Below are 17,749 nucleotides of genomic sequence, written 5' to 3' on the forward strand. Positions count from 1 at the left end.
TTCTAGTATCTCTCCAATGCAGTCTCCCACTTACTGATCTACATGTGTTTTGTCTCAGTCAAGAATGTGATGTTTTATGTGTAGCCTGGGGAGCAGTCAAAACATCACTCCTCATTTAAATCCCCTTTGACCTCACAATGAAACGTCAATACACACATAAATCAATAAATACCATCGCTATTGTATGCAGCCATTCAATTATAAAAACCCTGAAAACACTGAACATGGCTCTATATTCAGATATGTATATATTAGGGCTGTATAAGTATGTTTAAGCTGCTATTAATTGGCTAGTTTCATTGCTACGCCTGTATAGTCAAACAGCGCTTATTAGCATGTCAAATCAGATAAGTCTCCGCTAAGTGCTCTGTAGGCACGGTAACCAATGACGGATGTTGACATTGAGAGCTCGGCGAGTCGTACGACCCTGGAGCTGCCAGACTCAAGGCTGTCCCGCTACTGCGCTGTGAGAAGTCGAATCATAAGCCAAAGTAGTAAAGTTTTGTTTATCTTTCCTATTACAGCCATTTTATCATCTGTGTTGGATCAAAAAAGAAAAAAAACAAAACACAGATGCTAATGATTTTTTTAAATGATTGTTTTGGTTCAGGAGGAGACAAAAACAGCAATTAACTAATGGTGCCCTAAGAAAAAGGGAAAAAAAAGAGAAATATATATATGTGTGTGTGTGTGTATATATATATATATATATATATACATATATACATATATATATATACATATATATATATTCTCAGCTTTGTTTCTTTTGTTCTGTAAACGTAGGCAGCAGGATTTGACTGAGAAGTCTACAAATAATGGCAAAATTTACTTTTTATTCTTGATCTTGCAGCACCAGCATGAGGCATGAAGCTTGGCACCAAAACGTATGTGTGCGTGTGTGTATGTGTGTGTGTGTGTGTTCATCCAAGATAGGGAGAGACAGAAATGACAGGGGGAATGAGAGAGAGAGGAAGTCTGTGTGACAGACTGCCTGTTAATCTCTCACACTCGTGTCTCTATCCCCAGATGCACTAATTCCAGATTAGTGTTAAGGAGGGGGGGAGACACTGGGACAAGGGAAGCTAGGGCAGCAGCTGTGTCCAAGACAGAGGGGGAAGGCTTCAAGGATACTGAAAACAAAAGACCCACATGCCACACCAAGACAGTAGACTTCATCATAGGCCGCTCCATAATCCCAGCATTAATGGCCTGTGTGCACAGAGAGCTTTTTAGGATCTTATACTCAATTATCATCTGCCCAATGGTCAGAAAACCCCCCCATTTGCTCGCCTTATGTCCAACAGACCTATGGAACATCTGATGTACACAAAGGGGATAAATAAATCCTTTTTTTTTTTTTTTTTTTTAAATTTAATCCTTATGAATGCATCTGCGTGTGGAAACACTCAAAAAACGGAAGAAAATTGCTTCAGTCTTGTTCACTCCTCTGGCTATTAAGCGTGTAACTAAGCTCTGTGTAGGACAGCGAGTTTAAACAGTGTCTGGGAAAGACAAATGTCTCTCAGCTTTCCTTTTATTTGATTTTCCTACCCCATCCTTCCGTAACGTTTCAATCCCAGCCACCCCATACCCTCTCCCACCTCCAGTCTTATCAGCAATGATAATGTATTCATCCCTCCCTATGGTCCAATACCTCTTTCCAAATTTAATTATACCCCCTGGTTCCCGAATCGATACCCCCACCCCCACAACCCTTGCTTTGAGCTACAGCTGTTCCTGTAAAGTGTTCCCACTGCAATTTCTGAACCCATTCAAATCTCGCCCCATCACAAAAACACACATTCGCCCCCTCCCCCCCCCCCCCTGGCATCACACATGGGCAATTACAGCTATGCCAAAGGCTCTTCTTTTGCTTTCGTTTTTTTTTCTCCTCTTCTCTCTTCCTTAGATTTCAAAACTGTGAATGTCAAGTTGACAAGGTCATTGAAAACTAGAGGGCGAGTCAATGAGAGCCCATCTGATTAGAACAATAGTGCTTATCAAGCATGTATGTTCCAGGTGTTAATGAGCATGTACATCCCACTTGAATATGTCCAGCTCTGCTGAGATCACGTGTTTTGCGATTAACGCTGGAAATTTGTTCTTCTTGATTCTATTCATCTCACACCTCGCTCTTTTGCTTATTGCTCTCCCTCTCTCTACCTCTGTCTCTCTCTCTCTCTCTCTTACTGTATAATTATTTGAATTGTTCCATGCTGTGGGCTGTGGAGGTGTTGTGTGAGATGAAACACTAGGTCGAAGCGAACAGAAGGACTGCTGAGCCGAGGAGAGTGACAAGGACGAGTCTAAACTGTTATCATCATTATCATATACATCTCCTGATTAACTATCACCCTTTCCACTCTCTCCACTCACCCTCTCTCCCTCTCTCTCTAATATTTCACTGGGACTGTTATTTGTTTGCCCCTGTTCTCTCTCTCTCTCTCTCTCTCTCTCCTGCCCCCAGCTGTTCTACTGGCTGGGTGAAGAGGGAGGCAGTCCGTCTGATCCGTTCTACCCACACACTGACACTATTGTCTGGCCTGTGCAGGAGGCTTGGGGGGAGTGGTGTGGGGGTGGTGCTGAAAGTCAGAAGCCGATTGATTTTCTAAAGGGTAGGGGGAGGAGGAGGAAGGGAGAAGGGTTTTACACAGTGGATGCGGGGGGGGGGGGATCTCTCTTGTCTTCTCCCCTGCTTCTCTCTCTCTCTCTCTCTCTCTACTTTTACTTCTCTGCTGATTCCCTCCTTCTCGCCCCCTTTCTCATTTCCCCTAACACAGCTCTAACCCAGCGAGGTTTGCTGCTTCTTCCCACCCGCACCCCCCCCCCACCCCACCCCACCCCCCCTCCGTTGCAGAAAAACGCTGGTAGAGCACTTCCTCTGAGAGCATGAGCTGCTTTGCTGATAGGGCTCGATGATGATAAATTGCAGTAGCACTCGCTGCCCCCCCCCTCATTTCCCATATGTATTGTAAATTCCCCTAGTCCTTGTATGTGAGTTAAGAGAAGCCCACCACTTTAAATCTATGAAGCTCATCAGCGTTCCACAGCCTGATGTAATCATATTAGTTTGCTACTTTGCACCGCAAGAATTGCAAAAACAGCTTATCAAAGTATGGGAAATCTAATAAAACAGACGACAAAGAGACCTGATAGCTTTGACTTACTGACTCTGTCTGATAATGCGCTTAGACAAGGAAAAAAGATAGCAAAATACATCACATGACACAAGACAAATCTCAGCATAATGCACTGTGTCTCGGGATGGCAGCACATTAAATTTATTGTAAGGGCTACCACCTCAGGATTTGAGCAGTTATGTGCTGTGTTTGGTACAGAGGCTTAAGACTGATCTCAGATCAGTGTTACTTACTGGGACAGCTGAGTGCCTCCTTGGCAGTGATGCTCTTGTTGCAGGCGGAGCAGAGGGTGGTAGCAGACACCGTGAGGGAGGTGAAAAGGTGGCCGTTGCTATAGCGTGCCTCCCTCTCGCGGGCCTCCTTCTCCCTCTCCTTCATACGCTCCTTCTCTTTGTTCTGTGCGGAAGAGAGATGAGAGAGAAAGAACACACACAAGGTCAGATTCAGAGGAGAGGAAAAAAAGAGGACAAAAAGAAAGAATACCACACTCAGCATCATAAAAGAAAGTGTCACATCAGCAGTAAATATCATTCCTACAGTAAAAAGCTCTTTTCCCCTGCACGTTTTCCACTATCTTACAGAGGACTGCGCACTAATCCACACAATTAATAAACAATAAAATCATTTCAATCAACAATTTGAGACAATCCATAAAGCTATAGAGAGTCCTATATCAAAATCATCGTTTTTTCTCATACTGATTCGAGTCATGCTGGGACGACTCATATTAATCTATAAAACCTCAGTCTGCTCTACTACAGTCTACTAAACGGTCTGAGACCATGTATTACAGCTCCGGTGGTGAAAGATTCATTGTTGAAAGGAATGGAATAAAAGCAATAGGAATGGACTTTAAGAGCTGAAATGAAATGCAGGGTCAGTCGACAGGGCCAAACCAATAAGTTTCAATCTAAAATATCAATTTCACTGATATAAACAATATAAAAGAAGTAAAACAAAATTGTGAAAAAAAAAGAATTGGACACACAAAAAAGAATGATGGTGTTGAGAACAAGATGCATCTCTGTGAATGCAAAGTCTCTGTAAAACACAGACATAAGGTGGTGAGGAGTGGTTTAGAGTGGGTCTAAGGCCAGGTTTGGGCTCTCTCAGGCATCTCTCTCTGAGATATCCAGCTGTTCTTGGCATGGGGCCTGTCTTATCTGATACTGTGCTCTTTGACCCAGTCAGGCCGTTCTAAAACAAGCTGTTGGGTGCTAGCTAAAGGAAGTTATCAGCACCTCAGCAAGGCTTGTTCTACTTACAAAGTCGACCTTCCCATCATACATCACACAGACCAAAGGAAATGCCTCACTGCTTCCTCTCCACAGTAACCACTTCATGATAACAAAATTCATCAGGAGTCACATGGTTCAGATGATACCTTTTATCCTTAAGTAATAAAACAGCCTTTAGTGACTCATTATAGCTAAGTGATACAAATTTAATTTCACTAGGAATGCTCAAATGTCTAAAATGTACTGAAATCAGAGTTAGAAAGAGGTTTTAATTGCATCTAGCCTTGAAGGACCCACCAACAATGAAAATGTGATGAAGTGATTGGTTAAATTCTTCAATCACTCGAAAGTTAACATCACTCGCTGTAAGACGAGGATAAGCAGTATACCTATAGGCAAGCAATCCATCTTCCATTAACCAAACAAACAAACAACTCATTGGGGGAAGTTCAAAGGACATCTCTTCAATGAAAACAAATACCACTAATGCTAATTACACTAAGCCTATGTATGAGATTCCTTTTGAAAGCACAAGGCACCATCTCTTTAAAAGTGAGGATTTAATCCACAGTCTCCAGCTGAGAAAAAGGGCAATTCACTGAACCATACTTACACTCTCAGTAACCCAATGGAAAATTGCTTGTTAATGTGTTTTATTATAAACGAATCTCAAGTTTTTTTGGTTCATTAACAGCCAAGCCCTGTCTTACACACACATAATCACCCATGCACGCACTCACACTCTCACGCACACACACACACACACACACACACACTCAGTTTTAGATCCTTTCATCCCTCTATACAAGTTTAATGGACTACGTTAGAACTGTAACCAAGGTAACATGTATGGGCTATAGAGGAAGTGAGGAAAGTAAACAAAGAAAGAAACAAAGAAAGAAAGGAGAGAGTTTAAGTGATATACATTCGAATGAAGAAAAAGAATGCAATCCAGAACTCAGCACCAGCAGCAAATGTCAACTAAATGCGACATAATGGCTTTTTAACGAGAAAGGAGTTAGGTCGTGTGGAAGGAAGTCGTGATTTTTGTATGCGAGGGTTTTAGAGGACGTTGGACTTGCTACGTTGGACTTGGTTATGGTCTATACAATTTGGTTTTTGCCATGGCCTCGAAACATGCCACACTGACCTTTTTCCCAGTTTGACAATAATATAAAAAAAAGAAAATGAACTTTCACCGTTTCAGACCTTTGTGCTCGACTGGCTCTCAGCTAATCCAAATGGCAAACACTCAACACACAAAAAAAAGTCTGTCGCTGACTTATTTGTTAAACAAAAGCTGGCTCCCTTTGTAGTTGACCAAACCAAAACCATATAATCATACACCCATCACACTGAGGCGGGCCAAATGTCGTCATTTTGCGTTAAAAACACGCAAGTCTAAACAGTACTCAGAATGGTTAGTTCATTACAGGCTCTAATCAGCATAAGGCTGCCTCTCACTGCATATTAGGACTTTCAGTACAGCCGTACACAGATGTAAGAGATAAGAATGTCAATGAATTAAGTCTTACGACAGGAGCAGGATCGATATGTTGATATGTTATAAACCAGGGCTGAGGCCGAATGATTTATCAGCTTCATTTATTAACCTCAGTGTTTGAATTTATGTGATTTGAACCTACTGAAACGGCCTTTGGAACCCACGCATAATCACAAAGGCTGTAACTTGAAACTATTTATTTATTCATTTTAAAATGCGATCAAGGTTAAAAGAGGCATCCACTTGTTGAAGAGACATGCTTTAAGGGCTATGTAATATTTGCCTGCACGGCAGAAGCTAACCAATGGGAGCAACCTTTTGACTGTATTGGTTAATGTGGTCACAGCTCGAGTGGTTTCACAGATGGCTGAAAATGAGAGAATTCAGTCAGAAAAATGAGCGTTGCTTAAGAAAACATGGCATTTAGGAATTATGAATTCATGCCAAAGATGGGCAATACATCAGTGGTATGGCATAATTTTAGCTTTGCTGTAAAAACTGGTTTTGGCATCGGCATGAGGCAACTCATCAAATGATTCTAATATGTCAAAAATGATGCCAACGACATAACGGCTATGTAAACCAGCAATATATCCCAAAATGTCCAATCAAGCAAACATCTATCACACATGCATTTACAAGTGTAACCCTTAATGAGAAGAATCCAGAAACTGCAAGAAATACCTTTTTAATGCAGTCTCCAAGAAAGGTTTTTAAAGTCTTCGAGGGGAAATTCATTACTGTGATCTACAAGCCTAGTGAATATATGCTTTTAATAATGTTAAAATGTAAAAAAAAAAATGTAAATCTCTGTGATGGCGCACAGGCACACTGTGAACATTGAGCAATGAATTTGTCCTCTGCATTTAACCCATCCAACACACCGGTAGTGAACATATACAGCAGACACAAGAGCAGTGGGCAGCATTCCTTGTGCCCGTTCTCTGTTAAGTTTGTTAAATCATACCACAGTAGGAACATCAATCACAAGATAATCGTATTTTGCCCTTATCAAGCAGCCCAACATAGAACATGACTGCTGTAGATGTCATAAAATGATTTTCATTTCAGGATAAACACCAACAGTTGCCAGTAAAGTAGGCGAATAGGATATCGGGTGTACTTCCTGGTCTGATTTGCAATAGGGTAATGACAATAATACAATATAGCCAGAGTCCAAGATTTACTGAGGTTAATGTTTCACAAGAAATGACTGTTGTAAAATGGTTTTAGTGAGAACGTGGTGTGACGGCGGACTCAGTTTGTCAGGAGTTGAGCAAAATGACGGCTTCATGTTGAAACTGAGATGTGGGTTTGCTATATTAGGGCAAACAGAGCTTTGGCAGTTTTACTTCCCTTGCACATTAATATCAGCTGTTGTTTTGAGGATGGGGTTGATTTCATTTTGCAGACGCAGAATCCATCCAGCTGAGACTGAACAGTTCTGTTACTCAGCTAGAAATGGTCTGTAATGAATTATCACAAGCAATTTTTAAACACATTATATTACATATAGTTACATCCCAGTGGTATTTAAAATACACACTGAACTAATGAAGGACATGCATACATATTAATTCAATGTTCTTCCTATATTTTGAGTTTTTGGTTATTTTAACTTAAAGGTCAAAATGTTGTTTATCTTTTCTATACGAGTTGCTCCAAACTAACTTCCTCTTCCAGATCAGAGGAGGCGGGACCAGGCATTACCATGGAAATGTGAAGGAAGGTGGAGTAGAAAGATTACAGAAAGAGACGAAAGGTTATTGCACAAAACATCTATGACCTATGTATTCCTAGAAATGTATGGATGTTTCCTCTATTGTTTATTGGAAAGAACATTAAGAGGTGCAGAAGTGTTAAGGAATTAGTAGTAACATTTTCTCCACAATAACTTATTAACTCGGGGTTAATCACTCACCCAGACATGCCCCACTGGCTTTAATTTTGGTTGAGTGCATTAGATTAACTCTGGGTGCGTCTGGTGCCTGTTGTGCATCAATAAAATTCTATGAGAACACACAGGCATATGAGTCATGTATATTTACTCTGTTCAGTGAAGTGGAATCGGCAGGCTCTTATCTAGGCCCGAATTAGTGTTCAATTAACCTCAGTATAAGACCCCTAATGATAACAGCAACAACAGCAACATACACCATATCATAAAAAACCTATAAGTTATGTGTTTCAATACGTCACCAGGGTCAAAAAAGGAAATGAGAAAAAAAAGTGTAATTAGTGAAAGTGACTGAAGACCCTGCCTGATGTCTGAATGAACGGCATTCAGCGTTTACAGTAAACCACCTGACTCTGTCTGTCCTTGGCGTACGATTGAATTTTAGACGTAAATTTCTCCAGGAAAGATGTACGTACTGCTCTGTATTGAATCACTTTCAATTTACAGACACAGTGATGGAGTCTCAACTTTACACCCACTACTGTACACTGCGCCTGCCACTGATAAACTGACAACAGAAAAGGTCACACACTGAGTTTTGACACCAAGTGTGTCCCACAAAAATAAAGAGACGTATCGAGACAATGTGGTTTTACATTACTGTTCAACAGTTCCCACTGGTGGAGTGCTCTCTACATGACTGGCAATATGGCTGCTGAAAAGAAGGTTACAATAAATTTAACTCCATCTTTGTGTTACTCTTCACATACTCTCTACCTCTCCCTCTACCCCCCCCCCCCCCCCCCCCCCCTCTGTCTCGTCTGATCTGTCAGGCACACCAGGGAGCACATGCATCCGGGTCTGCAGTAGAATCACCTGACTGTTCACCTAACGTAATTAATGCTAATGCCACTCATCCCTTCCCCTAATGACCCACAATGCAGTACCTGTGGTGGACATTTAAAGGAGGATTTCACCCTTTTCAGCATGTAGGGTCATTGTGTAACCACTGTATGGGAGCTTCTCCATACTTCAGATGTTTGTTTTTGTTGTTGCTGTTGTTGTTTGCGCTTTTAATCCAAAACTACCATTAACTATAATAACACAAACTGCACTAACCGGATATCCAAATGTTAACATCTAAAAAACACTGGTTCATCCCAACTGAGTTCACATTTTTGAAATTCACCATGAACTACTGGGGAAAAGTCTCAAAGGCCACGACTGTAATTATGAAGATCACTTGCCGTGCTTAATTCTTTTTTGTTTGTTTCATATAATACAAAGGCAAGCGCAGTGACCATGATTAGGCCAGATACTGGTAAGCCCCATCTTTCTACCATTGCATCTTGGGAGTAAATGAGGCGGCCTCACGGAAGGACAAGTCCACATGAGGTCATAGTTTGTGGGGAACAAAAGGGCTTTTCTGGCAAAAGAGCTGGGAGTGTTGACTTCACTTTTTGCCTTGGGCTGATATAAGGAGGTGCTTTGACATCAAGAGCTGATTACCTAACTAACAAGATAAACTTTGATAAGGCTGCAACAACAGAGAGAGAGAGAGAGAGAATGTCTTAGTGAGAAAGAGTGAGTCTTAGAAGGTATGTTTATAGGCTTTGGGAGGTAGAGGTAGAGAACTGGAGAGATAAAGCCAAAGAGAAAAAGGAAAAAGCCCCAGAGAGAAACAGACTGAAGAGACAAAAGAAAGAAAGACAACACCAGACAAAAGAGAGAGAGACCAGCAGGTAACTTGATTTTAGAGGGTATTGATGGACCAACAAAAAGCGAGATTACACAAAGAAAAAGGAGGGGGCTGGGAGCTGTGGGCGAGAGCAAAGCGCTCCAGTACAATGTATGGTTACATTCTCATCCCATGCATAGAAAAGACTTAGATTGGTGTGGGAAAACACATTAAACTACTCCCCCCTCCCTCATCTGCCCACTGACCTTTTATAGGTGAATGTACATTGTGGAGAAATGCTTAGCAACAGAGAGAGGTACCACACACTAACAAAGCAAGATAATCCTCAGTAGGAAAAAGAAGAACGAGAAAAAAAAACTGGGACGGGGCAATATAATACGTGGACAGTTGAAGAGGTAACACATATGAATGTGAGTGTGCATATGAGCATGTGTTTGCATTTTCTGTTTAGGCGTCTGGACGTTGTTGTTTTTTTTTGGGGGGGGGGGGGGTCCATAGTATTTGTGTGCTCATGTGTGTATTTACAAGCACTTTAACGTGAATGTTCCAGAGGGTGTGCAGGCGGAGACAGATGGCGTCCAGGGTGCAGTTGTGCTGTAACCCTGACCTGGATGTGAAATGGGCCCACTGGCAGTAATGGGTCTCTGACTTGCAAAGAGGTTCTCATTAACTCCCTCACAGAGCAGGCTCGCACGGGTTGGAGTCAGTCCCCAGAAACCGGGGCAGTCGCTAATTAATAAAGCCAAAGAGGGAAAGCAAGAGATGCCACACAGAGGGAGGTCAAATCAAACACACACACGTGGAAGCATGCAAACCTCTGACTCCTTCATGTCTCAGTGCAGTCGCTTAACTGTTACATCCTAAGCACAGCTGAGTTTAGCATGTCTGAACGATCACAAAATTAGGTTTCTGTAAGTGAGATTACAGGAACCTAATTTCCTTTTTTTTTTCTTTTTTTTTTTTTACAGACTGGACTACAGCTAGCATCTAAAATTACATGTTCCCTTAATTGAAACGGCCATCTGGAGCAAACGGTGAAACCAGAACAGCAAACCGGCTTCCCTCAAAAATGCAGTAGCAAAGCCAGGCACAGACATTTTGTACTGCCTCTACGAATTTCAAAGTGGGTTTTTTTTTTTTTCATTTTTGAGTGCCCATCTGCCAGATTATTAAACTCCCCCTTAGCTGACAGTCAACAAGAATTCAGGAACAAACATTAGCAGTATAGCATGATGCAAAACTTGACAACAGTAATAACATGTGGGTAACCAAGGGAACCTAGAGAAGGAACTGAGCAGATCAGAAAAGGTTCAGTAAGAGCAACCAGCATTTGAGTGAGGTCACTTCCTCTGATTCTTTTTTTAAGTCAATACGCTCTGGCTGATTCATAGTCAAAGCCAAACGAGACTCACTGAACCATGAAAAACTACGAAGATATCGTTCTTCAAAAATCCCACAAGTGACCTTGCAAGAAGTTCACGGAACACTGAAACATTACTTGGACCAATTCACTAACACATCTGAACCAAAAATATATACCTTAATAACTGACCGCTGTCTGTTTTAATTAAACATAAGCATAAAAGTTTGGTAGTTCATTTTCTGAGACTTTTTCTCCTCTCCCATAACTTGTCTTTTTTGAGGGGTTTTTTTTTGTGGCCTTTTCTTTGCTGCTCTGTGATTTCTCCACATTCCACCTCCATAGTCTATTCAGCTGTTGGGCACTTTGACGTTGTCTATCACTGATAACGGCAAACAAATCGTTTTAACGGCATGGCTGTTTGCACAGGTGCTTTCTCTCTTTCTCTCTCTCTCTCTGACATCAGGGAAAGAGTAAGCTTGCATGTGTGTCTGGCACACACTAATTTGTTTATAGGGCTGATGTTGGTGCGGTGGTGTGACTCCAAGTTTTGCTGGACTTTAACCTTCTCTCTGCGTCTTTCATGTCCTGCTGTGAAAGATCAAGACCAGGCCACTTTTTTTTTGTTTAGCATCTGTTCTTTCAAGCTCTTTTTTTCTGCCAGAATGGGTTCTGTCTGCTCCTACTCTCCTCTGCCCGAGACTGTAACATGAGCCCTGGTCAACCTCATCACCACACCTTTCCTTTCCTACTCGAATTACGACTTTTCAAAGAACTGCTCTGTGCGTGTGTGTGTGAGAGAGAGAGAGAGAGAGAGAGAGAGAGAGAGAGAGACAGAAGGGGGGGGGCACGACACACAGAGCACAGGAGACCATTTCATATGGCTGCAAAACCAAAAATGGTAGATCTTAAACATCCCTCACTTTGCTACATGTCACTCAAACCTGACCATGTTCTTTAGCACCAGGTTGAGAGAGTGTGTATAATAAAGGACAGCAGTACTCCTGGGTCATGTACCAAACTGATACACTCAAAGATATTTCGCAAACTGAGAAAATGTTAAATTAGACCCAGGCGGGTACCCAAGCAAGCCGAGCAAAGACGGTCTCCAAAGACAGACGGTACAGTGGGCATCAGTCGTTAAGTGGGCTGGGAGAGATAATGATGCTAAAACAGATGATTTTTCAAACCTCAGATAAATAAAGACGCGTCGATAACATAACACACAGGAACCTCAAAAGCCTTTCCTAGATGTGAAAATACTAACACTCCTCTCTTTGACTGGCACAAAACCCTCAAACACAAAAGATCTGCTTCTATGGTTATGCCTGATTCGGGCAGACACACAGCGCGAACAGAGGCGCGTGTCAATGGCGTGGGAAAGACTACGGCTAAATGACAGCTGCGGGCCATTTGTTATCCTTCACGATCTTTCTACCTGACACAACACATGTGTCAAGAGCTCAGAAATCACATTTTCAGACAGAGGTCAGCCTGAGGTTATTCGGGAAGTCCCTGATATCACTGTATAAGAGTTTAGGGGCTGTTGTTAGAGTGAGAGCTTTTCTGAATAGATTGTGTGAACGTGAACTGTGACGTTGTTACTTTCCTGAGGTTTTAAAGGCAGAATAATTAGAAGGTCAATTTCGACTGCGTCTTTAAGGTCGGTGGCCTTTTGCCCATCTGACCGACTGTGTGGCCAGACATGGCTGTAAAGCACACTTCAATGGTCACCCAAACGGTTGCACCAGACTTCAGACTATTGTTCCCAGAGTTTCCACTCATCCAAGCATATAATGATAACACAAAAGTCTGATTAAACACACACACACACAGACACACAGACACACACACACACACACAATGAGTAAAACACACACAGCACAAAGACAACGGTGACAAACCCCTTCTTCTAAAATGCTTGTCTCCATTTCGAGAAAGAGTCAAGTGACTCATCGCAGACATCGACAGACAAGATCTGAATGAGACTGATACTCGACCTCCTACACAAAGGTAGAGGTTCAAAATCACACCCAAAACAAAATCCCCAGAGTGTCATAATCGAGAAAAAAAAAAAGAAAAAGATATTTTAAAAAAAGATTTGAAACCGAAAGCCGAAGGAGCATATCCAGTAATCACAGCCAACGTGTTATACTATTTACATCCTGGCATCTCAAAGACACAGCAACATACGGAGACATGGTACCCCCACCAGAGCTATTACAGCTCACCGTTATGCAGCACTGGGCAGTCTATGGTTAGACTATGGATGACACTAGACAGTGGCATTGAGTATAGTGTGAAGCTGCACTCAGATACACTCAGATATGAACCAGAGTCAACAGTACAGGCTAACAGAGATAATGGTGCTGGGTCATCAACAGAAATAGAATGAGAGTCCTGTTAGTGTTGTTCTCTGTTAAATCTGTATCTCTGTCTCTGTAGTCTCATGTCTTAGCCTAGGGCACAGGGCACAATTCCCTTTCAGTTTCTTCTCTCTCTGTGGAGGGCCTGATTCTGCTCTTTGCCCTAAGGAACAATATAACAAGTCTGTAGACTTAACTTACCCCGGGAGATGGGGGCGGTTATGTTGCTATCTTGTCTGAAAATGATTGGGTACAATGCCAGGAGGGTTTCACTGTATATGGATGGTGCTTGTGAAAGAGTGTTGTAACCCAGTGGATTTTTCTGATAGATTTTTGGAGACTGAAATACCTCTTTGGTTCAAAGGAAAAAGGATAGTGGAGAATACCATGTAATGTTATTAGTGACACAGTATTTGTGTGTATTTGAAATGCTTCAGACATGACATAAATAAAAGACATGACATCAATGTTTACACTACATTTAGAGTTGGCTTTGATATGCAAGGATGCATGTCAGTCTGTACTCTGTATATTCAGTTCTGTGTGAATGTGATATATCCAGAATGAACTGAACTATCTAACCAAACTGAATCAGCCTGCTCCCAGCCCATCCTTACCCACAATTTTCTTCTGTTTGATCCCTGACACACTGTGTAGTCATAAACACACTCACACCCAAAACATGAAAACACACACAAAGAGAGAAAGAGAGAGAGCCTTGCACTGTCTTCCATCCATCATTATCTTCTCAACTATCATTCCACACTCTGGCAAACTACTTTTCTTTCCATTTTACTCCACCACTCCCTCAATTTCATTTGTGTCTTCTGTCACTCCTTCCTCCCCTCTCCATTCTTTCTCTTTATATTTGCTTGCTAGAACGCTCTATTTCATTGTAGGTACATACTCTGTTTGCCTGTCAAACAATCGGTGGAGGTGTAAGGAAATAATTGAAATGCATCGGTAATACCAAACCAACCACTACACAGCTATCTTGGTTTCCATAGCGACTATCAGGGACCGTTCCATCTGTACACCTAATGCCCTACGGCTTCATTCAAAATACGCAAGTCTGCAATGGTGCCACAGTGCAAACTCAATTGTTGTCAAGCGCCCATTCACACGTTTTAAAATATACGGGATTAATCAGACATCCCTTCAGGTCTATAAGGAAACAATAAATGTGGTTGTGGTGATTCAGAGTTGTATTATATTATGACGGTCTAAAAGTTAACGCGCTTCCTTGTTAAACCAGTCACGCACAAAAACAAAGTCCTAACAGATAGCCTTCTTCTGATAGTGAGTTCAACACGGGCGAGTGAAGGAGGTGGGAGAGAGAGAGAGGGAGAGAGAGAGAGAGAGAGAGAGAGAGAGAGAGAGCTTAAAACCAGTTAAAGTCAAAGCAACTCGAATAAAGGGCGTCAATATACGTTTTTCTGATAAGACTACATTATCAACGATTTTCTAAAGTCCTGGAAGCAGCTTACCCTTTTATAGGGGATCCCTTTCAAATCTCCTGCCTAGACAACGTGTCCGGGTTTATGAGGCCGTTTCTACAGTGAGACACAATAAGCAGCCTTTTCTATTGGCCACGCTGTTCAACCGCTCAGCTCTATGGAAATACCATGTGTCGACAATTCACAAGTTTCCCTCTCGCACAACTTGCCAATCGTAGAAAAAGGAGAATGCTGTAGAAATGGCTTTCATTTTAAAAATATACACATAGGAAATTTTGTGACATATAATTACAGAAATAGCAAGACCACTGATTCTTCACACCGTAAAGGAACACCGCTAAAACAGAGGGAAATTCCATTCAGTCCTAACGTTGTGGGCTTCACCAACCTCTTTACTTTCACACGATCGAGCACAAAACGCATCAACCACTAACCTAGCATACAGCCTAAAGAAAATAATTTTGCCATATGATTCAAATTGTAAAACCAGGCGTTTGTTCTGTATGAATATATATTAACAATATTTATTTACAATATCTAAAATATTACAACATCTAAAATAGCCCATTTCACCCACACTTCTGTTTACCACTCACCCGCAAATTTATTTCTTTCATCCTTTCTTGTCGCGTTTTTGGTAACGGGTCCGTGACACGGGACATGCTGAAGATTGGATCAAAAGAATTGTGCCCCGATTTTAAATACGTTAAAGGAGTATGCAGCCGCTGGAACTCTTCTGGATTCTCTCTATGGCATCCAAACAAACCAAAGTATCCAACATAGATGGTAATAACAAATAATAATACATGAAATTAACTCTATCAACTTTTTTCCTGAGTGTATCTGTGTAGCTGCCGTTACATATTACGATATACTTTCCTAGGCAGGAAAGGTAGGTTGAGCGCTGCTTGATCTCAAGCCGCACCCACAAGGGAGGTATTATAACGCAACACTAACTCTTTCATACTTTTATCCAATAAGAGTGCAGCGTTGCTCACATAACCCAACCTACTGGCGAAATTTAGACCACTCACACTGGAAGACGATAATTTAGTTTTCATAACCACGCCCCAGAAGCGACGTTGTTTCTGTAGTTGCGTGTCACAAAGTCGGTAGCCAAAGCATCAGTTCGCAATACACGAATCGGTGAAGACACGTAGCTTATTGGTTTAGGTTATCTCGTTTCAGAAATGAAATTATTTATGTGTAAATGCTCACGCTGTATTTAATCAAATGAATCCAAAAATTAACTGTATTGCTGACTGAGATCAAAACTTTTACGGAGGGGGAACATGAAGAAAGTAGCATACTGACACAGTGGAGGAGAGAGGAGAGAAAAAAGAATAAACAAGTTAAAGAGAATCTGGCAAATATGTGTGGAAGTAAGGAATGGGACAAAGCAGGCATAGCATTGTCTATATTTAGAGAGCCAGAGGTGAACGCCCAGCTTTGCGGCTGCCAGGCAGCCAAAATGCATTATAGGGCCACATAGGACTGTATTTACACACTGAGATCAACAAATGTGTAATTAAATATCTCAAACAATCATCTGAACTCTGTCTTCCATTTATTCAGTATATATGCAGAATCTTTAACTTCTTTGTGCTTTCACCCCCCCCCCTCCTCTCTCTCTCTCTCTCTCTCCCCCTCTCTCTATAGCTCTTGCTTATTTTGATAGACTACTGATTTGGCTCTTGGTTTCTGAAAAATGCAGCCTTGGAACACACAACGATTGACTCCTTTCTGTCTCAGAAACACTGTATAACATTTACCCGTAAAAACACGCTTTACAAAGCAAGTGACCTTAACCAACAAATATTTACTGTCCTATTTATTTACATGTGTAATACACACACTACATTCCAAACACTGTCTTCTCTTTCTGTCGCTGATTTTTTCGCTTTTTTGTTCGTCTCCCTCATTCCCTCAGATAAATATAGCTTAACAGTCCATTAGACTTATGAAGAAGACATTTTGTTCTGGGGGTGCAGTTTCTCATACTAACTCTGAGTCTTTCCCCTCTTCAAAGCCCACTTCAGAAGACTGTGGTAATTATATTTGTCAGAAACCTCCCATTAACCACATATAAGAACACACACGTGGCACGCAAACACACACACACACACACACGCACGCGCGCGTTTGCAATAAACACACACACACACACACACACACACACACACAGAGAGAGAGCAGTGCTGAACTGGAACCTGGAGATACAAATGCATGTGAGCTGTGTTTTTCTGGCTACAGTTCTCAAAAGCCTGTCAATCACCTCTCTCTATTTTTCCTGTTTTACACTCTCCACAAAAGCCTCCTGGGTGATGTGTAGGGCACAGTCTGTCCCAGTCCAGGGCCCGTCAACTACATGACATTTGAGTTCTCAGCTATTTCTCTCCCTTCAGTCTCAGATAGTGGGCATAAAATAGTAGAGACAACCTTTAAGGTCCGAGCAAATTTGTTCTATCTAAATCTAATTCAGTAGATCAGAGAGAATCAAAGCAGTCTTAACTTCACAAAAGTTCTTAATGAAATCAGTTTGGTGGTCTTTTGTGGGTGTATTAAAGTTGTCATTAATGTTCTGCGAAGCTGTGCTGAATTTTACAGCAGATCTGAAAATGTATACGAACATTTGTCTCTTGCCCCAAGAATCTTATGTGACTTCTTTCTTTATATCCTATTCTGCTACATTTATAATAACTCTAAATGGACTGGGTGTGTTACGCACACCAGACAAGCAGTACTTTTCAATAAAGAGACCTCATCATAACTTGGCTCAAGTCAATTAAGGATAGTTGCCAAGAGAGCAAGGTCAAAAAGGAAAGGAAAGAGTGAACAGTATTAGGACAAGACTGGTTATTCAACTAAACATATGTATATTTGTCCAAGGTATGTTTCACCATAAATCTATTTTTAACAACTGGCAGATTTTTCCTTGCTGTTGACGTTGGTAGTTAAAGAGACATATGAATTCTGGCAACTCGAGATTTTCCAAGGGTATATTTGGTATAGCAGGGTAGATGTCAAACTGATGTGTCTTTCTGAGCTTTGTGATTGGTTCTGTAGGCTGGTTTTGAGTCATGCT

The 17,749-nt window shown here is 41.5% G+C and overlaps 1 protein-coding gene across 1 annotated transcript in view; it reads right to left on the minus strand.

Annotated features, from left to right (window-relative positions):
* The window catches only part of arhgef2b (rho/rac guanine nucleotide exchange factor (GEF) 2b), a 27,642-nt gene extending 12,309 nt beyond the window's left edge, over window positions 1-15,333 (minus strand). Inside the window, exons 1-2 of the mRNA XM_030781386.1 lie at window positions 15,261-15,333; window positions 3,377-3,539 (exon numbers count right to left, since the gene is read on the minus strand). Of these exons, the coding sequence (XP_030637246.1) occupies window positions 3,377-3,539; window positions 15,261-15,326 (229 nt within the window). The 5' untranslated portion in view covers window positions 15,327-15,333. The remainder of the gene's footprint in view (window positions 1-3,376; window positions 3,540-15,260) is intronic.
* Between the last annotated feature and the right edge of the window lie 2,416 nt (window positions 15,334-17,749).

The sequence above is a fragment of the Chanos chanos genome, chromosome 8 (genome assembly GCF_902362185.1).
Source record: "Chanos chanos chromosome 8, fChaCha1.1, whole genome shotgun sequence".
NCBI lineage: Eukaryota > Metazoa > Chordata > Actinopteri > Gonorynchiformes > Chanidae > Chanos > Chanos chanos.